Source organism: Neomonachus schauinslandi, chromosome 7 (genome assembly GCF_002201575.2).
Source record: "Neomonachus schauinslandi chromosome 7, ASM220157v2, whole genome shotgun sequence".
Taxonomy (NCBI): domain Eukaryota; kingdom Metazoa; phylum Chordata; class Mammalia; order Carnivora; family Phocidae; genus Neomonachus; species Neomonachus schauinslandi.
In genome coordinates this window covers 50,700,787-50,724,736 of record NC_058409.1, presented here as the reverse complement: position 1 = coordinate 50,724,736, position 23,950 = coordinate 50,700,787, and the positions used below count along the sequence as shown (strand labels likewise).

At 41.0% G+C, this 23,950-nt stretch overlaps 1 protein-coding gene and 2 pseudogenes across 1 annotated transcript; 2 read left to right on the top strand and 1 right to left on the bottom strand.

Annotated features, from left to right (window-relative positions):
* The first annotated feature begins 6,366 nt into the window (after positions 1 to 6,366).
* On the top strand, positions 6,367 to 6,551 carry LOC110587520 (annotated as a pseudogene).
* Positions 6,552 to 17,350: 10,799 nt separating this feature from the next.
* On the bottom strand, positions 17,351 to 19,019 carry CARTPT (CART prepropeptide). The gene is made up of 3 exons (XM_021700336.1): positions 18,861 to 19,019; positions 18,359 to 18,442; positions 17,351 to 17,458 (listed from the first exon to the last, which is right to left on the bottom strand). The coding sequence occupies exons 1-3, from the start codon at positions 19,017 to 19,019 to the stop codon at positions 17,351 to 17,353; spliced, it is 351 nt and encodes a 116-aa protein (XP_021556011.1).
* A 3,892-nt stretch (positions 19,020 to 22,911) lies between these two features.
* Positions 22,912 to 23,567, top strand: LOC110587530 (annotated as a pseudogene).
* Positions 23,568 to 23,950: the final 383 nt, after the last annotated feature.

The following is a 23,950-nucleotide window of genomic DNA, read 5'->3' as shown; positions in this document are numbered from 1 at the left end:
TATATAAACCACTCTAAAACATGCCACTTGGGCATAAGAGTTATTTTTGAGCTAAAGACAAGTCAGAAACAGTAGACTAAGAGAGAGCTCTCTTCCCTCCCCTTTTCTGCTCGAAAGTAGGGCATAAATTTCCCTCTGTAAAGGTTACATAAATTTCTATTTGTAAAGCAGCCTACCTCCCCATGTCCTGCACCACAAAAAGGAGAGCCATTCTTATCTCAGGAGACAACTTGAGACTGCTTAACAAATATGATCTCAACAACGCTTTTCTAGGATGTATTTTCTAGTCATCATCCCACAATTTAACACCCCTCATAGCCCAAACTCCTTTTGCCTTGGTCTAGTCATTTCACCATAATTTATACCCCTTTGTTACAAAGTTATACAAGCTCCTGGGTCTAACCATCACTTTGGGCTTTTGCTTCTTTCCTATGAAATGCCCATGCATCTAAAAAATATTAACATCAAAAAATCTGTATGTCTTTTCTCTTTTTAATCTGTCTTTTGTGAATTTAATTCACACCATAAGAGGTAGAAGAAAAGTATTTTCCTCCCTATAATAAGTCTTCAAAATCCATTATGTATTGTACACACAGCACATTTCAATCCAGAAGCTAAACTTGGAAATACTTGATCTCTATTTATATTTCATAAAGTTAATAGTTGAAAAAGGAGATTCACAGACCAAAATTGTTCCAATCATATTACAAAGTTATCCAAGAACTGCATCGATTTTCAGTGTTTACATTAAAATTAAATTGAATATTTTAGTTCCTCATTCATGCTAGCTGCATTTCAAGTGCACAGTAGCTATGTGAGGCTACAGTATTGAACAACCATAGTCTTATAAAACAGAACATTCATACACCCTTTGACTCAGTAAGCCCATTCCTAAATAAATCCCCTACAGTAGTGGTTCTCAAACTGCAAGCATCAGAATACCTGAAGGGCTGGTCAAAACACAGATTTCTGGGGCCCATCCCAGAGTTTCTGATTCAATAGGTCTGGGGTGAAGTTCAAGAATTTGCACTTCTAACCATTTCCCAAGTGATAACTGACACCACCCTGTGTGATATACATGGAAAGTCCTCTGCAACTCTATCTTAGCAAAAACTAGAAACAACCTACATATCCATCAACAGAAGAATGGATTTCTGTAAAGTATGTATAAGCCCATAATAGAATACTATACAAAACTGAAAATGATGTGTTGTGTAATGAAACAATAAGGATCAAATTATATACATTTATAGAAACAGAATGTTGATCTTTTTAATAAAGCAATTCCCAGAAGACTATAGACAGCATAATGCTGTTTTTATAAAACTCAAAAACAAACAATATACTATTAGGACATAATTAATAAAACCATTCTTATTTTAAAAGCAAAGAAATGAAAAGCAAAATTTGAGATAGTGGTTACCTCAGGAGCTAGAAAGGAAGCATAAGAGTTAGAGGATATTCACAGGTGTTCATATTATTATGCCTTATAAATTAAGTTAAATACATGTCCTATTAGACCATTTTCATATATATTAAAAACATTATAAGGAAAACAAAAGATAAAAATTTAAATAACGCTGTATAGCACATAATCCCAAAAATGTTAAAAATACATGGATTTATAGATGCAAGGGAAAAAATGTCAGAATATTAATAATGGTTATTTCTGGGTTGTAGAGTTTGGATATGATTTTTCTTTTTGTATAATTATATGTTCTCTACAATAAATATGCAATGCTTTATAATTAAGCAAGTTTGTTTCTTTTTATCTTCAACACATATGGGATTCAACTTGCTGTACTCAGTTATTCTCCAAACCCTCTGTTCATTTCTGTACCACCACAGTACAGACCTTAAGAAGGACCTATTTCTGTTTGCCACAATAAATATCTCAGACGTCTTTACATGTTCTTATTAATAATAGTAGCAATGATAGCTGACATGGATTAAGCACCTACCATGTGTTCTTATGTTCTATGTATTAAGTAAATAATTTTGGTTAAGCTTACAAAAACCCAAGGCCTAGGTGCCATTGGTTTTCTCATTTTACAAATGTACAAAAGGAGATAAAGTGCTTACTTAAGTAGCTTGGATAAATTGCCCAAGTCCACATAGCTTAGAAGGTGGTTTTCCATCAATATCAGCAAAAAGGAAAGCAAAAGTTTGCATTTCATAACTAAGTTCTGTTTTAGGGTTCATTTTCTCAGAAATAAGTTGGTGAGATTATTCTACATGTCAACAAAAAGTGGGGAGAGGACTCATGGAAAGTGTATTAGATTTCCTAATTGTAATTACTGCTGATGACAGAACTTCCTGGCCAAAATCACTGTCTCAATGAGCAGAGCTTGGCTATTCTCAGTCTAATCAAGACAAGCAGAAACCTGGATGACATCAGCAGTGGTCAGAGTCAAAAGAGCCCTCAGCCTCATGAGGCCTTGGGACTCCTGCCACTGGGCTCACCTTCCAAAGAAAAGAGCTTAAAATGCATTTGCCGTAGTATTGAGTGCTAGAGAAAGTCTCAGGGACTATTTCCCTCACTCTCCATGTCATGTGTATTTCATCTTTCATGCCGAGATAATCAACCATCATACTTGCCAAATACAATGGAAAATAGATGCTATTGATTTCTCTTGACAACATCATGCTGGGACACTGAGACCATATCAGTCCACAAACATTGCTTTTGACCAAAAGTACCCTGAGTCATCACCAAACAGCTTATTTAATTTTATTCTAATAAAATCCCCGATACATCACCTCCTCTACCAAACCCACTATGAAGGCCTCTTGGGAGCTTTCTATTTCTGTCTTCTTTTCTTGGTTTCCACCTTCCTCATACCTCAATGATAATTTAGAATCTTTAAAAGCCCCAAATTCTGTCCTAAATAGACAAAAAATATCTATTCAGTTTCATTTTAAGAAAGTAAGCACCTTACTGGAAAACCCAAGATCTTAAATTCATGATGGCAGCAAAAGGTGGGTATATTAGTAGAAGCCAGACTGGGCAGCCCAAACTTGGGTCTGACCAGGCCCAAAGTGACCATGGAAGCTGACAGCTTGGGCCAGCTTCCAGGAAGGACGGAGCCACACTTCAGTCCAGCAGCTGAGGACAGAGGATAGCCTAGACAGAGAAAACAACACCCAATGGGTCCAATGTTATCACAAGGGTCCTTAAAGTGGAAGATGAGGAGCACCTGGGTGATGCAGTCAGTTAAACAACCAACTCTTGGTTTCAGCTCAGGTCATGATTTCAGGGTCATGAGATTGAGCCCAGGTCAGGCTCTGTGCTCAGCCTGGAGTCTGCTTGGAATTCTCTCTCCCTCTCCCTCTGCCCCTCCCCCTACTCACTCTCTCTCTCTCTCAAATAAATAAATCTTAAAAAAAAAAATGGAAGGTAAAATTGGAAGAGGGAACACAAGAGATGGCAGCATGATATTTGCCTTACAGATGGAGGAAAGGAACTACAAGTCAAGGAAAGTGAGCAGTCTCTAGAAGCTGAAAGGGTAAAAAAATGGATTTTCTGAATTGAGCATTAGACTCTCCCTACAAACATTATCCACACTCTCTTGTGAATCATGTACATAGACCCTTATAACAAGCATTTCCCACAATCCCATTTCCTGTTCTTTTCTTTGTTTCTCTATTTCTCCAAATAAAGCAGAGCAAAAAGGTCTTGGTCTAGCTGTTGATACACATTAAGCCTGTTCCTCAGGGACCAAGAGAAGCACAACATATCCTTGGCCATGTGCTTAACTCTAAAATGCTACATTTCCTCAGCTACCTTATTCCTCTGTCTTTGAAGAACCATTTGAAAGTATTTTCCCTTACAACAAATCAATTGAATTTCTATTATGTTCTGGACATTGTGCCTACCTCTGGGCATGCAATTATGAGCAAAGTAGACATTGTTCTTGCCCTTGGGAAGCTATTGAAAGAAATAGTAAATTATCACATAAAAAAGATAAAATACTTAGGCACTGTTTTAAGTACTTAACACACACTAACATTTTAATTTCTCAACAATCCTGGAGGTTATTATGTTCTATTTAAAGATGAGAAAAATGAAGTTCACAAGGGTTAACCATCTTGGCCAAGATTATCCATCTAAGTAGAAATGCAGCTAGGATTCAAACCCAGGCCATCAGTATCTAGATTTTGTGTTCTCAGCCTTTTCAATGTATTACCTCTTTATGATTCTAAGGAGATAGTTCTAGCTGGAACACACACAGGGGACAGCCTCTTGCATAAAGTTCAGGAAAGAAAAAGGAAAAAAAAAAACCCAAAGACTTGAACAATAAACAGAAGTGGTAAATTTCTTCCCATTTTCTCCTTTACTCAAATTTTGTGGGGGCGCCTGGGTGGCTCAGTTGGTTAAGCAACTGCCTTCGGCTCAGGTCATGATCCTGGAGTCCCAGGATCGAGTCCCGCATCAGGCTCCCTGCTCAGCAGGGAGTCTGCTTCTCCCTCTCCCGCTCCCCCCTCTTGTGCTCTGTCTCTAAAATAAATAAATAAAATCTTTAAAAAAATTTTGTGAAAAATACTAAAAGTTAGAAACGAAAATCTTTTAAAAAGAAAGAAAGAAAACTTCAGCACCCAGTACAGTGCTCATGCAACAGTTTTGTTGGTTGAATGCATGCTCCCTTCTCCCCACACAAGAAAAACTGCCAGTCTTCCAGAATAGATTCTGAATCCTATACCTACACTGGATCAAAACAAGCTAGTAAAACTTTTGGTGTAGTTAGCATTAAACACCCTCTTTGTTTTAATTTGAGGCACCCTATTTGAGAGTCTACTTCCAGATGCCTAACTGATCCTTTTGGCTAATCTGCCAGTTGTTCAGATGCAATAAGGAAGCTCCTCTGTTATTTCCCACAACGTCTGGAAACAAATCCTACAGAGACCTGTCACAAACACACAGAGCCTAGGAAATTACACAGACTTTCCTTTATCCTTTGTCATAGCTAACCTGTATTGAATACTTGTGTTCAGGTACTGTTCATACATTTGGCTCCTTTAGTCCTCCTTGGGTCAACAAGACAGATCAAATGGGAAAAAACTGCCTTCATGGTTACGAAGAGTCATGATCTGAACAGGTAATCCATGGCTATATGAGACAACCTCATTTTAGAGGATTATGTCCAGTTCTTGGTGCCACATTTTAAGAAAGTCTCCACCTGTACTAAGAACACATCTCAGTAAAAGTAACACTATATCCTAGCTGAAAGAACAGACAGGCTAAATTAGAGCCACATTAGCAGCACACTGACATTGATATTTAAACAGAATCTTTACCTGCCTTAATTTTATCTGATTATGCTTACTTCTACCTCCTCTATCTCTGCAAAAGAAGAGTTCAAAAACATTCAAGACAAAACACCCACCCCCGTTGTATTTATGAAATATGGTCTGTCTTCACTGAGACTGCAATGGAGGAGAAATTACTTTTCCCTTTTCCTGAGGGACATCATTAGCATAGTGATAATTAACAAAAGGCAGCAGCCAGAGTTTGGTAAATTATTAATGGTTTCAATCATCCAGAGAGCAGAGAGGCCATGTGTGCAGTTGCCCTTGGTGACAGCGTGAGAGTGCTCTGGGGAAACAAGGATAATGGACAGAAAACCAGAGCCGGCGTGGGTGTAGCCTGCGTGCACACACAGGTTCAGACTTTCTCATCCAAATGGAACAGGTTTTCATGCAGAAGTATTCATAGATCAAAACTGAGAGCAAGTCCCTCTGGCATATGGCGAATATTATCAGATTCTCCTTATACCATGGCTAAACAGAAATTAGGTCTGGTCCCAAGGAGCTGTGGAAAAGTTGAGGGGGAGAAGGTAGTGGGTCTTTTATAGCAACCAGAGTTTGGGGGTGAGAGGGTAAAATTGAGAACTCAGGAGATCAATGACAAAAGTGTAGTTGGAGAGTATATGCCAAAATAGGTTACTAGAGCCAAAGTGTTGGAAACAAATGTCAGAAGCTAAGATACACAGACAACCTGAAAAAAAGAGTGATGATGCTCTTCACAAATTTCCAGGGAAGGGAAATTCAAAGCCACTGTAGGAATCTTTCTCTTTCCATAAGTTTACTTGTATGGGCCCCACTTAAACAGAGTCTTCTTGTTACCTAAGATCATAAGCTCCATGAGGGTGGCAATTTTGACTGTTTTCTTCTCTGATGTATCCCTAGAGCCTAGCACAGTGCCAGACACAGAGTAAGTACTCAAAAATATTTGTTGAGTGATGAATAAAGGGATGAATAAGTGGATACAGCTATCTTACCATGTTAGGTATTGGATGAAAAAGAAGTATTGAGGCCATTTCTTTCATCTTGGGTCTCTGTGCCTTTCACAGAACTTCCAACAACACTATGTTGGGACTGAGCATCTGGGGGTTCGCAACCTCGGTGGTCCATAGGAGCCACTGTGAGGAGGCCCAGGGAAGAATTTGCCATTTTTAGTGGAAAACAAGTGGCAGTTACTAATTATGATGACTATGCACTTTGGATCTGGATTTGCTGTACCTTTTGCTTGACACCAAATGCTTGAGAAATAAAGATGTTTTAATTAATCCATTGAATAGATGTGAAAAGGAACATTGTAAGAGGTACAATCTCTTTGAAAAATGGATCGAACTCTTGAATTCAACATACTCAATATGTTTGTAAATAATCTTATGGCATAAAATAAAGAAGTACTGATAAACATTTTTCAAAAAAACCACATCAACTATTACTTTGAGTAACAAAGAATTTACTGAACAATTCATTGGAGATCAGAAAGAGAGTAGAAAAACACACATTGGATTTATAAATGTGAATTTGGTTGGTGGTCATGATAAAAAGTAGTTTTAATAGAGGGTTAAGAATATAAGTCAAACTGGGGATGCCTGGGTGACTCAGTTAGTTAAGTGTCTGCCTTTGGCTCAGGTCATGATCCCAGGGTCCTGGGATCTACGCAGCATCAGGCTCCCTGCTCAGCAGGGAGTCTGCTTCTCCCTCTCCCTCTGTGTGCTCTCTCTCTCTCTCAAATAAATAAACAAATCTATTTTTTTAAAAAAAGAATGAATGGGGATGTATACTTTCAGGATAACTGGTGCCTTAAGTTCATACCATGAAGTAATCCCACAAGGACAGAGAAAATATAAAAAGAAAAAACTTAAACAATATAGCCAGCCTCAAAAAGGAAGCTAAATGTCCCAATGGGCCAAAATGCAATGTCATGAACAGACCCGAGGCTGAGAAGTTGCTCGACTCAGGGTTCAGAAGCTGGCAGTGGCAGCTACAAATTTGGCTCCTATGCGGTAAAAGGACTAAAACTGCTCCAAAACAGGGGTTGAAGTGAAACAAGCTAAATTGTTTGAAAACAAGCTAAATTTGTTTTAATTGCTGCAGATGACTGCCTGGGTCTATAGCTTATTGGAAGTCATAAGCCCAGGGAAGGAGGACAGCTCTATGGCCTTGGAAACAGCAACTAAACACCCCACTGGCTGAATCCCTGAGTTGTTGCTTGGAAAAGAGCTAGCAGGAAAATTGCCCAACCATCTGACTATCTCTGATCACCACAGGCCAGGAGACCCAAACCAACACTGCAAGGCTCTGGAGCAGAAGCCCAAGGCACTTAGGAGAGGCAACACAAAAGATTACTCAAGTGCTACTTTGATTTTTAAATTTAGCCTTTAATTAATCAAAACTACAAATTCAAAAACTTAGCCCTTCTTTGTCCTATTCTTAGATCTTTTTATATCCTTCCTACCTAGATTTAAAGTAAGCCCAACTGGGAGTGCCTGGGTGATACAGTCAGTTAAGCATCCAGCTCTAGGTTTTGGCTCAGGTGGTGATCTCAGGGTCATGAGATTGAGCTCGTCCCCCCAACACCACTCCCCACCGTCAGGGACACTCAGTGCAGAGTCTGCATGAGATTCTGAGATTCTCTCTCCCTCTGCCCCTCCCGCTTGTGCACTCTCTCCCTAAAATAAATAAATAATCTTTAATTAATTAATTGAGTCCAACTAGAATCTTTCATGTCTCATCTTTCTCCAGTCATAGTTTTGAGGTCTTTCAAAAATCAAGAAACTGAGTTAGTAATCAAAATTTCCCATTGACAAAAAAGTTGACCAAACCTCCACAGATAATTCTTCTTTACAAACTGTTTCAAAGGACCAGGAAAGCAGAGGGGAAACAAATTCTTTAATGTATTTTTTGAGGCTATTTAGCCTACTACCAAAATCAGATGACAAGAAAATAAAATTACAAACCAGTCTTTCTTAGAAATACAGACATAAAGGTTTTAGTTTATATATTAACATATCGAAGTTAAAATGTATTATAAAATATGTCATAACTAAGTAGAGCTAATCCCATAATAGGGAAAACACCATTAGAAAATCTGTTGATAAATTTACCATGTCAAGCAGACAAGGTGAACGACCAAGCAGCACAGTAAGAAAGTAGTATTCAGGATATATATGAAGAACTTCTACAAATTGGTTAGAAAAAGACAAATAGCCCAACTGAAAAATAGGCAAAGTACATGAAGAGACAATTCACAAAAGAGAAGATATAAATAAATATAAAAATATGCTCATCCTAAGTAGTCAAAGGTATGCAAATTCAAATAACAATGAGATATGATTGGCAAAAAGGGTATCTGATTGGCCAAAAAAAATTTTTTTAAGGTTTTGTTTTTTGTTTTTTTTTTTAAGTAATCTCTATACCCAACGTGAGGCTCAAACTCACACCCCCGAGATCAAGAGTCGCATGCTCATCTAACTGAGCCAGCCAGGTGCACCGGGTTGGCAAAAATTTTAAAGATAACCATTCCAAGCATGGGTGAGGTTGTGAAGTACACCACTGGTAGGAACATAAACAGGTACAGCCATTTTAGAGAGCAATCTGGCATTATCTAGTAAAGCTGAAAATAAGCATATTGTACAACCTACCCAGCAATTCCACTACTGGACCCTAGGTAAACCTACCCAGCAATTCCATTACTAGAACCTAGGTAAACCTATACAAAGCAAGATGGAGAGACAGAGAAACATGTGGGTAAGGAAGTAAGAGAGAGACTGAGAGAGGAAATGACTCCTACTGGCTTTGGGCATCCACTTCCTTACTACACACCTATATTTCCTGTCTTCTGATCATCTTATAATAAATTCCCCCCCTCTAGACATAAATTCATTAGGATTGGCTTATATATATTTTTTGCCACCAAATGACATCTCCAGATAACTTGAGTCAAAAAGGAAATCAAATTTTAAAATAGAGTAAAAGGAGATTGAAAGATAAATAAAACATAATCAAGGAGGGTTTACTTCCACCCAAACACTTTTCAAGGCAATCTCCCAAACGAAGACAGCTTGTCCTAAGAGGGATTCTGTTGGATAGAATGTCCTACAACTTACCAAATACAGATTGATTGCTTCACTGAATTTTCATTTGGTCACCAAAGGAATAGACAAGTCACTTTACCATTAAGGCTTCCATCTTTTCATTTCTAAAATGAGATTTAATTAAATGACCTCAAAGTTTCCTTTCAATTCTGAAATTCTGTGACCAAGCCCAAGATTAAGACCATGTATAAAGTAGGTTTGTAAGCTATACAGTGAGAATCACAACAAACTCCTAATAAACCCACAAAACCCAACTGCTCTGGAACCTTGAGGCTGACACTATAAATCATGAAAGACAACGAATGGAATGTATAAAGTAGAAGCTCAGCTGAGACATGGGAGCTCAATCCATCAGAAGTGTGGTTTTAAGACTTTAGAGCCTTAAAATATTTGCTAGTATAAAGTGTCCGAGTTAAGGGGTACCTGGGTGGCTCTGTTGGCTAAGCATTGGACTCTTGATTTTGGCTCAGGTCATGATCTCAGGTCATGATCTAAGGTCATGAGATGCAGCCCAGCCTCAGGCTCTGCACTCAACAGGGAGTCTGCTTGGGATTCTCTCTCTCCCTCTCCCTCTGCCCCTCCCACCACTCCCATACTCTTGCACTCTCTAAAAAATAAAAATAAATTTAAAAAGTTCTCAAGTTAAAAATGTTCTCCAGTTACATGTTTACAGAGGTTTTCAGTCTTTATGAAGCCTGCTTATGTGTGCCTCCTTAGAGAGCCCCAGCTGGGTCCTAACCACCAATAAAAATTGGGAAATGAGAATACAAAAGGAAACAAATCATACTGTGTGGGGAAGCAACTAATGTATATAAATTATATACATGTAATTTATAATATGTAATTATACTTATATTTTATAATTATATATTATAATGGTTAAAATATATTTAAAATATACAAATAATTTTTAAACTATATTTATAATTTATAATGTAATTATACTTTAAGATATAATAATACATATGTATTATATCTAATTATATATTTACATATATAAATTTAATAATTATATAGTTATATAAAAATACGTAGCTATATATAACTTATGTACTTATTTGGTATCAGTATACATTTATAATTTAAATAGAACTAGAATATATAAATGTAATATATATACATAATATGTATGTATATAATTTTAAAGCAATTTATCTTCAAATTCCAAATGCTTAGGGCTCATCAGATTATTTAGTGTTTAAGAAATCCAAACTTAAAAAAAATTGAGGTGATTTTAGATTTATTCTTTCTTGTTAAGGCCTGCAGTTCAAGTAAAGCCAAAATCAGTTTGGGCTGGAGCATATTTGCTTTATTTCACAGTTGCTCAAACACAGAATATTAGATGTAGTCAAATAATATAGAATGAAGCCTTGAAATATTTGAACTGGAAAGGGACTCTTCGATGTGTGCATGTCTGAGGTCCTGCACAATTCCGTGACTTGCTTAAGGTTACACAGCTAATAAGTGGCAGAACCATGACCAGAAACCAGGCTTCCTGCTTCCATTGCAGTGCTACCCTGGGCTTGCCTCCCTCTGCTAAAGCCACATCTGCACTGGAATCTAGAACAACCTAGAGAAGCTCCAGGTCCCTTATATATTCATACCCGCACTCTCCTCCCCTGCAAGCATCCATGCCTGTTCCCTTTCTCTGATGTATACCATCCTCCCAGCCTAGCACACTCCTCTTTTCATAAATCTCCCCAAGTCCAACAGTTTCCACACCTCTAGATTTTCCAAACCAGTCAGAATTCCCCCAAAGTTCTGACATCCCAAAACAGAAATGCCCAATTTTATTTTGCTAATAGAAACATTAGGAAAACAACTGCCATCTATTTCCACTAACATTTCATAAAAGTTACTTTAACACTGAAAACATAAGGTGTATACACCTGAAAGAAATGAAATTTATTACATATAAAGTGTACCTCAACAGAGGTATATAGGTATGCTCTTAAAATGTAGGTATGCTGAACTGGGAATTAAAACAATTAGAGGGGCGCCTGGGTGGCTCAGTTGGTTAAGCATCTGACTTCGGCTCAGGATGTGATCCTGGGGTCCTAGGATCGAGCCCCACAATGGGCTCCCTGTCCTTCTGCCCCTCCCTGCCACTCATGCTCTCGCTCACTCTCTCTCTGATAAACAAAATCTTTAAAAAAAATTAGAAACTGAATATATTTAGCTTTGATCTCCCTGCCCCCATGCCATTTTGCCATAGATGAGGGAAAACACCATCACACACAAGAAGAGTTTGGGAAAACTATTGCTTCAGACTCTTCCTGGACAATGCCTCCTGCATCCTTCCTGTCCATCCACGCTACCCATATCCATCCAGGCTTTCATCACTTCTTTTCTGGACTACTGCAGTATATTCCTGCCTACTCTTTCTGTGCCATGTCCTCCTCTCTGGTCCCTCCTTTCGTGTGGTATCAGAATGAGCTTCCTAGGGGCGCCTGGGTGGCTCAGTCGGTTAAGCGGCTGCCTTCGGCTCAGGTCATGATCCCAGGGTCCTGGGATCGAGTCCCGCATCGGGCTCCCTGCTCTGCAGGGAGCCTGCTTCTCCCTCTTCATCTGCCTGCTTCTTTGCCTACTTGTGCTCTCTCTCTATCTCTCTGTCAAATAAATAAATAAAATCTTTAAAAAAAAAAAAAAAAAAAGAATGAGCTTCCTAAAGCACAGCCCTGATCATGCCCTACAGCTGTCAGGAATAAAGCCTTGGCCCCTTCACCCACAATCATACCCACCCTTATCTCCTTGTTCACCATTTTGTACCCCATGTTCTCAGCACTCAGGCTATTTCTAACTGCATTCTTTTCCTTACACACTCTTTTTAAATTTTATTTTTAAGTAATCTCTACACCCAACATGGGGCTCTAACTCATAACCCCGAGAACAAGAGTTGCATGCTCCACTGACTAGCCAGCCAGGTGTCCCTTCTTGCACACTTCCATTCACACTATTTCCCACATCTTAAACAAAATTTCCCCAATCTTCACATTTTGAAATATTACACATTCTTCAAAGAATACTCAAATGCCACTTATGTTTACAAGCCTTGATAATTCACCTCTATACCCTCTAAATTCATCTTCCTCTCTGTCTAGTACGTAACATATCATGTCTTATGATGAATTTGTCATATTATAGTAGAGGTTAGGCTATCATCAGTTTCTATACTGTGTATATATAATTATTAAATAGAAAATTTCTTCTCAACAGATCAGTTTATATCCTACTTCCCTTGGAAAACAGAAGCCATGAAATAACTACCCCCAGCTTCTGCCAACACACATATTAAAATCCCCTACATCTTCACATGTCATGTGCTCTCCTTCCTTCCCAAAGCTATCTTTTTCCTGGCTCTGAATCCCATCCTCCCATTCCTGACAAGAGCTTCACTTCAACAATTACCTCCTCTTTCTTCTAAATGTTTAACCTCTTCCTTGTTGCTCTTCCTCTTCTCAGTAGTTCAGGGAACACCAGTTAGAAATATTTGCATAGGGATGCCTGGGTGATTCAGTCGGTTAAGCATCTGCCTTCAGCTCAGGAGCCCCATCCACATTGGGCTCCTTGCTCAGTAGGGAGTCTGATTCTCCCTCTCCCTCTGCCTGCTGCTCCCCCCTGCTTGTTCTCTCTGTCAAATAAATAAAATCTTTAAAAAAAAAAAAAAGAAATATTTGCATAAACTATTCTTAAACCAAAACTGTTGTGCTGATAGACCCTCTAGACTGGAGACCCTGAACAGAGCACCTACATCTACAAAGGCAAAGGAAACAAGTTATAAACACACATTAGCCAGGCAAGAGAGAATTATATTTAGACACCCACCCATCAGTGAACTAAAGAACACTGAAAGCTGATGCCAGAACCACCACCCTCCTTACTCTCAGCCTTGCTTTCCCTTGAGATATTGCTGATCTACGAACATCTGTAAATTCCACCTGGTCAAGGCAAAAGTGTACACCTGAGGGGCCCAAAGACTTATTTCCTGGGAAAGCCACTTGGACCTCATCTGGTATTCATTTTCTAAGAGTCCACAGCCTCAACATGTCAACATAAATTCATAGAATTCATAGATAAATTCATAAAGTTTATTATGGCTTATAATTTTTGCTTATTATCTATTCTCACCAAAAGACTATAAATCACTTGATTGTAAACTCAAGAACAAGGATTCTGTCTCTCTTCTTTATCATTATGTTCTCAATACCCAGCACATCGAAGGCACTCAGAAAAGTGTAGCATGAATGGGACTATACCAAAAACAAGCTCAGGGCGCCTGAGTGGCTCAGTCATTAAGCGTCTGCCTTCGGCTCAGGTCATGATCCCAGGGTCCTGGGATCGAGCCTCACATCGGGCTCCCTGCTCGGCGGGAAGCTTGCTTCTCCCTCTCCCACTCCCCCTGCTTGTGTTCCCTCTCTCGCTGTGTCTCTCTCTGTCAAATAAATAAAATATTAAAAAAAAAAAAAACAAGCTCAATATTGCAGTGGTTCTAGGGTAGGAAGCTTCGCAGAACAATCTGAGGATCTTATTTAAACTACACAATCCTACATAGTCTCCCCTGTCAAAGAAAAACCAGAATTGGTCATTATAGCCATAGAAATAGATTTTGTTCAAGACTACTTCAATAGGGGAAAAGAGACTTCAGTACAGAACAGGGCTCAGTTCCTAATATAGCATGGGCAAGTAAGAATTTATAGCCAAGAAGTGGATGGGAAATTACTAATGGGAAACATCAGGGGTCAAGGAAATTCAAGATAAACCAGCCTAACAGGATCTTTGCTAAAGACAGGTCAAAGTGCCCAGACATCACCTGGGGGATGGTGGAAGATGAGAAGGATGTGGGACTCTTGATAAATTGATTTATCAGGATTCTTGCTGAAACTGGATTTTATAAGGGAGTGCATAGATAGGCTCAGAAGGAGGTTCAAGAACCTGACTCAAGTCTGGTCAAGAAAGAATCTTTGTCAATAACCAGAATCCGATGTACCATTATCAGGTTTGGGAAGGGTGTGTGGGTACCTAGGTATAGCATGTGTCCCTCACAGGCCTCCAGATTCTAGCAAAGAGTGAGGGGTGAAACATCAGCAATTACTGTAGGAAGGGCAGTGGTTATGTGAAGTTGAGAAAAGTCCTCTAGTAACTTTCACCTATCACCTCTAGACCATGGGAGAACTACTGTTCTAGAAACACCATTCCTATGCCTGTAACATTCTTCAGGTCTTTAGATGTAGATACTTGCCAACTCTCAGACCCCTGATCCTTCAGCCAATCTCAGAAGATCTCTGGGGCTCATACATGGTGACTGCACATGGATAACTCCTTCTCTTATTAAAATTTTAAAAATATTTAACATTCTTATCCTCTACCACAGAGACTTTCAGTCATTAAACATAGTAAGGCATTCTATTTGAACAGGAGGTCTAGGGGCAACTGGGTGGCTCAGTGTGTTGAGCATCTGCTTTCGGCTCAGGTCGTGGTCCCAGGGACCTGGGATCGAGCCCTGCATCAGGCTCCTTGCTCAGCAGGGAGCCTGCTTCTCCTTCTCCTGCTCCCTCTCTGTGTCTCAAATAAATAAAATCTTTAAGAAAAAAAAATGAAGAGGTCTAATACTGACAAAATGAGTAGGCAAAGTTACTTCTACCAAGCCACTTCAGATTAAATGTTGCCATCGTTAGTATAGAATGTCGTTACCACCATGAACTTAAAACCTGGATCCCCAGACCAAACTTTTGGAAAAAGGCTTTCATAACCAGCCCACAGATTCCTCATTACCAATTACCCCTAAGTCCATATCCTTTAGTCAAATGAAACAAGAAAGAATGGGGTGACATAGAAGTAGGGGTGACAGAGTTAAAGGGGTCAGAGTAGAATTCTTATTCCTGTCTTTGAACCACGAAGTCCTCCAGCATCTCTTCCTTTTGGGGAAACATTCCAGGCTGCGATAGGAAGCTCTTCTCAGTGTTCTCCTCCAGGGTCCTGCCTGTGCAGTAATCAATGATTAAAGCAATTTCCTGATCTTATTTATTTAGGACTGACACGAATGAGAACAGTTAAGGGACTCAAGATCAGGATTTTAACTTAAATACTTTCTGGAAAAGTAGCAGACAATGAAACCATTAATGACCTCCTCGCAGTTTTTCAGGATTAAAATGTAACACATTTCAATCACAACTAAGCCTGTCAAAGAGGAATTCAAATAGAAATGTGACTCCCAAAAATACATCGGCCACCCAAGTGAGCTAATTTCTATTAAAGAAAGAAGTGCTTTCTGGGGAATTTGGGAGTCCAAACAACCTGTTCAATTGCCCAGAGTGATATGGAAGCAAAAGGCAAATAAATATTGGGAGTCAGAGGGATTAGAGCTGAAATCAGGATTTAGGATTATGTGACCTGACCAAGATGATTTCCATCATCTCTCCTGACCTCTGCTTCCTTCTCCAAAAAATGGTAATAGTATCTATCTTGGAAGATTATTAAGGGAATGAGCCGTGCTAATAGTAACAATGAAAATACTGCAAATAGCAATTATGTATGAGCATATTTTCTATCAGCATACTCTATCTCCCCAGGAAGCAGGGGAGGGATTTTCTTTCTTAATACTAATATTATGCAGGTGCCTCTTGAGTTTGCACTGGGAAACCATAAGCCCCTGTTTGTCTCCTGATGCTTCTTCTTACATGTTATTTACTCTGGTTTAAGCCCTTAGAAATGTGACCTCGGGTAAACACTCAGAAACATTTAAAGGCTACTAACCTTTAAGATTTTTATATTTCTTGAGTTGAATCTACCACCTATCAATTTTCATTTTTTCCCCTCGAGATAAAATCTTAAAAATATATATATAATCTTGGAAAAATTACTTATTTGACAGAGAGGGAGAGAACACAAGTAGGAGGAGAGGCAGAGGGAGAGGGAGAAGCAAGCTCCCCACTGAGCAGGGAGTCTGCTATGGGACTCAATCCCAGGACCCTGGGATCATGACCTGAGCTGAAGGCAGACACTGAACAGACGGAGCCACCCAGTTGCCCCATGCAAGATTGTATATTAAATAGTGGGAATAAGTGGGTCTCCCACCCTTAAAACACCTAATACAGCTATTTCCCATCCTTTGGACAAACAACAAGCCCCCAAAGAATCCATTTCTTATCAATGAATATTTTCTAATAAAGGAGTAGCCAAAACAAAAATCCCAATTTTTCAAACTGCTTTTAATGGAGCTAAAGTCTGAAACAATTTATCTTTTATTGTTCTCACTGTGAAAATTAAGGAGTCTACTAAAGGTTTTAATAAACGCTATCACATCAGCTCAACTCCAGCCATCTCCAACACACACACACACACACACACACCCCACAGCAATCAAAGAAAAACAGTGCACAAAAGTTTGTGTGGCAAACTCCCAATTAATGATGAAAACTCCTTGGAGCCAAGGTGCTGTTCTCCCAATAGGCTGCTATTTTTAAAATATTTCTCTTTGAAAACAACAGCATGATTAATTCCACCATTCTTAAATTACTTATGACATAGAAACAATGATACAGTATGAGCAATTATTAAAAACACTTTATTATGTATAATTTGTACATGCTGCAATTTGTGTCATTTGGGGTCATCTTCCAGGTTGTGATGTCATCTACCAAGATTAACTAAATCTAATTTTCATCTGGCCACACCACATACAAAAATACAATTTTCAAAGCAGAAGTTCCCCTTCTTTACACAAAGAGTGTGTCAGATGAATAAGAAAAGAATACTTTGCACATGTATCAACACCATACAAGGCATTATCCTTCACACAGTAACATCTAATGTGTTCTTTTATTTGGGAAAGGCAGGAAAAGAGCCCCTTAACCCTCAGAGGGAAATGCAAACTTTGTTGCTAAAGGCGAACTCCAGATATGAAGGTGTGGTCCTTTGGGGGAAGTAGAGGCAATGGGGATTTATGGAGGCGGGTGGATGCCTCACAAGCACTTCAAAAGGAAAGAATTGCAGGTGGTTCCTCGGGGACAGTCGCACAGCTTCCCAATCCTCGCTCCTTTTCGCACTGCGCACCGCTCCCCAGCGTGGCACTGAAAACAACACAATGTGTGGTCTTCCCACAAAAGCAAACCCAGGCTCCCAACAGGCACATCTCCCCCATCAACACAATGTCTGCCTCTTAGGAGAGATAGATGGAACCTATCACTATCACCGGAGGTCTAAGTATGGTCAGACCTGAAACACAGCCTTAAAATTTCAGTGAGAACATAAAAAGAAAAAAACTTAAATTATTGAGCTCCTCCTACTTTATTCCACCTTTTATTTGCGGGGGAGAGGGTACATTTTCTAGCTCCCTTTGTTGTTTATCAAAAAGAAAATAATCAACCAGACATTTTTCTAAGAAATAAACAATAGACCTGTATTTTCTCACAACCTCTGCTCCCTGCTTCCAGACTCCTCATCCCAAGGAAGAGGGGTGTGTGTGTGTGTGTGTGTGTGTGTGAGAGAGAGAGAGAGAGAGAGAAAGAGAGAGAGAGAACACGAGTGTGCGCATGTGTAATTCCCCAAGGAAAGTGACAAGCGGGGAATCAAGAATTTTGACCTTAAAACATAGATCAGAAAAACTGGCAGTGCTCCAGATGGCAAGAAGAAAATTAGAGGAACAAGAACTGAGTAGATTTAAGGGCTCTTCCAATTCAGAGAATTTTTCATGAGAGGAAAAAAGCTCATCTTCAAGAAATGCTCCTTTCCACACAGACCCAAGAGCTGGTTCCTGGCACCAGCTCTTGGATCCTCCGAAATGGCCATTCTACTCTTTGCCCTTAGAAACCAAGGGGTATGATTTGGCGGTGGAAAATAAAAGAGCCCACAAAATTCTGCAAACCCATTACCTGATTTAACTGCGCCCTAGGGAGGTCAATGTATAAGACTCAAGGTGGTATATTTCCTCTCAGAAAAACATGGGGAGGGGGGTGATTCCAGAGCCTTACCATGGGGACTTGGCCATACTTCTTCTCATAGATTGGAATACTTTTAGTCTTGAGCTTCTTCAGGACTTCCTGTAGCGCTTCGATCTGCAACACATCACCCCGGAGCCCGAAGTTGCTGCATTGGCTGCGAGCCCAACCCAGGTGCTCACTCCCAGCCCTAGTTACAAAGAGCCCCGAAACCACACGCACTCCACCCTGGGACTCCAAGGACAGAAAGGGACGTTCGAGGGGTATTAACTTAGCGAGCACTGTCTCACATACTGACCGCAAGTCCCTTAGACGCTGAGGCTCCTGTTGCTCCGAGGGCCCGGGACAGGAGATTCACTCTACAAACTGCCTGAAGCAGTGGGCTCCAGACGATTTACAGATGTAAGCCAGGGCTTTACGCTCATCTCCCTGCACCCCGACTCTGGCAGTGGGGGTGGGGAAGGAGGGAAAGAAGACGGACGAATACAAAGGAAAGGACCGGGCGGCAGCCAAGGGGGATCCGGGAGATACCCACCAGCTCCTTCTCATGAGAGGCATCCTCCACGGCAGAGTAGATGTCCAGGGCTCGGGGCTGGAGCTCAGCGTCCTCCTGGGCCCCGGCGCCCAGCAGAGGTAGCAGCAAAAGCAGGGCGGCACCCAACAGGGCCAGCGGCCGAAGACGGGGGCTCTCCATGGTGCTGAAACTCGGAGCTGCTGTGGCGCGCCACGCTCCCGCCTTTTATAGAGAGTCAGAGCCCGAGTACAGGCGAGAGGGAGGGGGCGACGAAGGAAGTGGGTGTGGAGGAGGGTCCAGGTCAACCGTCTGTAGGCAGCGCTCCGCCACTGCTTGACATCAGTGCCCGCTGGACACCAGGCGCCCGCGAACGAAGCTCTGTGCACAGAGCTAGAGCAGCAGAGAACAGGGACCTTTCTCCCCAAGTGCTGTCAGCCCCATGGCAAGGGACGCTCCCCTAGGGGCCAGAGCTGAAACGGAGGGGCGACAGCTGAGGGATGGAGGAGGAGGAGGGGGCTAGGAAATGGAAAATGCCTTCGAGCCAAGGCTCAGGCAGCAGAGTCCCTCCCCATTCCCTAGTAGCAGCAGCAGCAGCAAAGCAATCCACCTCACCAGCCCTGCCTTGCCTCTCACCCCAGCTCCACATGTGGCAGCAAGTAGGAGGTGTTGCCTCCAGGCAGGCATGTTTGCTGAGCATTTTACTAGGCATTCTTCGGGGTAGGGGAGGCCAATATAGTAAACATAACAAAGAGAAATCATGGCCTTCCCCAGGATGAGCTCTTCATGGAATCTATGTGGTAATGAGAAAAGAAGGCAAACACACTAACTCCAATTCAGAGGCAGTGTGGGGAGCACAGAGAGCCCCATTCTGATTCCAGTCCTGGCTCCACCACTTACAAGCTGTGTGACTTTGGACAAAATAAATAACCTATCTGAGTATCTCTGTCTCTGTCTCTCTTTTGTAAAATTGGTATTTAAAAATGCACCTCACAAGTTATCAAAAGGAGGGAATGAGATTTGGTATGTAAAACTTCTGGCCCAGAGCACAATAAGCACTAAGCCTCCCTGCCTCTCTTTTTTGAACTGTGAGGCTGCCTAGGTAAGTGGCTGTGTGTAGTACCCCAGTTTTTCTTTAGGGCAAATTCACCATCCTCGGGATCCCCATTACCCACCACCCACTCCTGATATCCAAGAAGCCTGTCTAGAAAGAAAGCAAAGGGAGTGAAAAATCCAAGTCCCTGATTATAGAAATACCTCCAGAGATCAAAAGTCACTAATGAGCCAGGTCCTCAGTGACTGGGACAGACTGGTTTTTAAAAGGTAGGGGTCCTTACGGCCTGAATGCAAACCAAAGTTCCTGTAGGTGAGGTGTTGGTTTTCCCTACTTAGACCTAGAGGCTTATCTTAATTGCCTGCCCCCCTGGCTTCTTTCACCACACCTTTCTTTCAACCCCTTCTAGCCCCACTCACTTTTCTCCATCCCCATTACTACCATCCAGTTCTGGACAATTGCCCCAACCTACATTTTGCCTACCTCCAGCTCCATCCCATCTTCTCTTGCCTTCCTCTAATCCATAACTCACGACAACCAGCCAAAGCATTTTTACCCTTAAAATACACTGATGGCTTCCCATCTTACTAAGCACTAAATCTAAATTCTTCATCCTGACTTACAAAGTACTACATGATCTGTACCTCCTTCCGCTTTCGAGTCCTACCATTCTGCCCCAGGCCCCTCCACTCCAGCCTCAGCAGTCTTCTTTTTGGTCCTCTAACAGGTCAAGCTCATTCCCATTTTGAGGCTTTTGCTTCTTAGCTTACCTGGAAAGGTCACCCTGCATTTCTAAATAGTTGACTGCTCCTTATCATTTAAATCTCAGTTCAGGGCGCCTGGGTGGCTCAGTCGGTTAAGCGACTGCCTTCGGCTCAGGTCATGATCCTGGAGTCCCGGGATCGAGTCCCGCATCGGGCTCCCTGCTCGGCAGGGAGCCTGCTTCTCCCTCTGACCCTCCCCCCTCTCATGTGCTCTCTCTCTCTCATTCTCTCTCTCTCAAATAAAAAAAAAACTTTAAATCTCAGTTCAAATATCCTTGACCACCCAATCTAGAGTATCCACCAATTTATTATCCCACAGATTTATTGCTTGGCAGGTGATATGGGTCACTGGAATAGTTAATACATAATATGTGTCTGCTTATTTCATTTATCAAGTATTTAATTGTTACTCAAATGCACACTGGAAAGCAATTCAAGAAGTAATCTCTCTCCTGATGAGTAGCACACAAATTAACAGCATCAAAATATTTTTCCTTAAGATCAATCTAACTTGAAAATTAATCTAATACCTCCCTCAGGTCTGCCTTTTACACATACCTTTAGATTCTATACAACAAAACTTTAGTGGCAGCACATTTTACTTTTTAAACCTTACAGAGACATATTGGCACTCATTGTAAAATTGATCTCCAGCAATAAAAGCATTCTAAACTCCAGAAGGAAAATAGTCCTAAATAAGGTTTTAGTTCATGCTTCCACAAAGATGGGGATATTCCCAATGCAATAATTTCTCTCATACTGTGTTCTACCCAGACACAAATAATAACTTTCCTTTTGTGCTACTTCTATTGAAAAGTACTCGGGGCGCCTGGGTGGCTCAGTTGGTTAAGCGACTGCCTTCGGCTCAGGTCATGATCCTGGAGTCCCGGGATCGAGTCCCGCATCGGGCTCCCTGCTCGGCGGGGAGTCTGCTTCTCCCTCTGACCCTCCTCCCTCTCATGCTCTCTGTCTCCCATTCTCTCTCTCAGATAAATAAATAAAAAATCTTTAAAAAAAAAAAAAAAGAAAAATACTCAAAGGTTCAAATCCTACTGATGTAAGATTGGTGCTCATCTTCATGTAAGCAGGATATTACATTTAGCTGACAGGTTTGGAAAGGGACCCTTAGACAATCCTGTGAAGCAAACCAGGGGTATCTCGGTCATTTAGATATCACAATGCTTTTTTCATCTCTGAACAGAATTATTTGATAACCTGTCTTTAGGAAGCATGTGGTACAGTAAGACATAGGCCATTTTCCTCTTGAGACAACTTTTTTAAGTGTGAGATGTCCTACAGTTCTTACATCATGCACTGTGAGAATTTATATATTCTTGCTAATTTATAATGACTCCATTAGAAAAGAAAAAAGTCCACCTTTGATGCCCCCAAGCAAGTAAAGAAAAATTTGTAATTGGATTTAGTTACTATTTCTCATCTCAGATACAGAAAAAGGAAGCAGATCATCTCACAGAATAGAAGCAGTGACCAGCTTGTATCCACAGAGATTTACTGCAGACAAACCTCTCAACCACTCCCCCGAAGATAAACTAAGATCCTAGTACTTTTCTCTCCCTCCCTTCTTGAAATTTTGAGTCATTCCTTTTCCTGTATGGACCAAAATAACACTTGGTCTTTTGGATTGTCATATTGTTCAAATACCAAACTACTTTGTTATCTATTAACCCCCTTTCCATCCTTCTGCCAACCAAGTCTTGTTCAACAGTAAAACTTCCTCAGTTTTGGCCAGGAAAACAAAAGCAAAAATAAACAATTGGGACTGTATCAAAATAAAAAGCTTCTGCACAGCAAAGGAAACAATCAACAGAACTAAAAGACAACCTACGGAATGTGAGAAGATATTTGCAAATGATATGCTTGATAAAGGGTTAGGATCCAAAATATAAAAAGAAGTGATACAACTCAACACCCAAAAAACAAATAACTCAATTTAAAAATATGAAGACATGAACAGGTATTTCTCCAAAGAAGAAATACAGATGGCCAACAGATACATGAAAAGATGTTCAACATCACTCATCACCAGGGAAGTGCAAATCAAAACCACAATGAGATATCACCTCATACCTGTCAGAATAGCTAAAATCAAAAACACAGGAAACAACAAGTATGGGGCAAGGATGTGGAGAAAAAGGAACCCTCTTGCACTGTTGGTAGGAATGCAAACTGGTACAGCCACTGTGGAAAACAGTATGGAGGCTCCTCAAAAAGTTAAAAATACTTTCCTTTTATCAATATGGCGGCAGCCATAAGTATACTTAGGCTTCAGAAGAGGCTTGCTTCCAGTGTCCTCCGCTGTGGCAAAAAGAAGGTCTGTTTGGACCCCAGTGAAATCACCAATGCCAACTCCCATCAGTAGATCCAGAAACTGATCAAGGATGGGCTGATCATCCAGAAGACTGTGACTATTCATTCCCAGGCTCAAGTACCAGAAAATCACCTTGGCCTGCCACAAGGGTAGGCATATGGGCATCGGTAAGAGGAAAGGTACTGCCAAGGCTCAAATGCCTGAGAAGATGACCTGGATGAGGAGGATGAGAATTCTGTGCGGCTGCTCAGTTAATATCTCGAATCTAAGAAGATTTACCACCCCATGTATCACAGCCTGTACCCGAAAGTGAAGGGTAACCTGTTGAAAAACAAGCGTATTTTCATCAAACACATCCATGACCTGAGGCAGACAAGGCACACAAGAAGCTTCTGGCCCACAGATCTAAGACCGAGGAAGCATACAAGCACCATGAAGAGCTGCTCCAGGCCAAGGAGGAGGAAATCATCAAGACTCTGTCCAAGGAGGAAGAGACCACTCTTTTGTCTGTACACAGTGGCCTCAGCAATTACACAGATCAGTTACTCAATAAAGCAAACCTTTATCTGCCTCAAAAAAATTAAAAATAGGGCACCTGGGTGGCTCAGTCAGTTAAGTGTCTGCCTTCAGCTCAGGTCATGATCGTGGGGTCCTGGGATGGAGTCCTGCATCGGGCTCCCTGCTCCTTGGGGAGCCTGCTTTTCCCTCTGCCTCTACCTCTCTCTCTCTCATGAATAAATAAATAAAATCTTTTTTTTAAAGATTTTTTATTTATTTATTTGACAGAGAGAGACATAGCGAGAGCAGGAACACAAGCAGGGGGAGTGGGAGAGGGAGAAGCAGGCTTCCTGCTGAGCAGGGAGCCCGATGTGGGACTCGATCCCAGGACCCTGGGATCATGACCTGAGCCGAAGGCAGACGCTTAACGACTGAGCCACCTAGGCACCCGAAAATAAATAAAATCTTT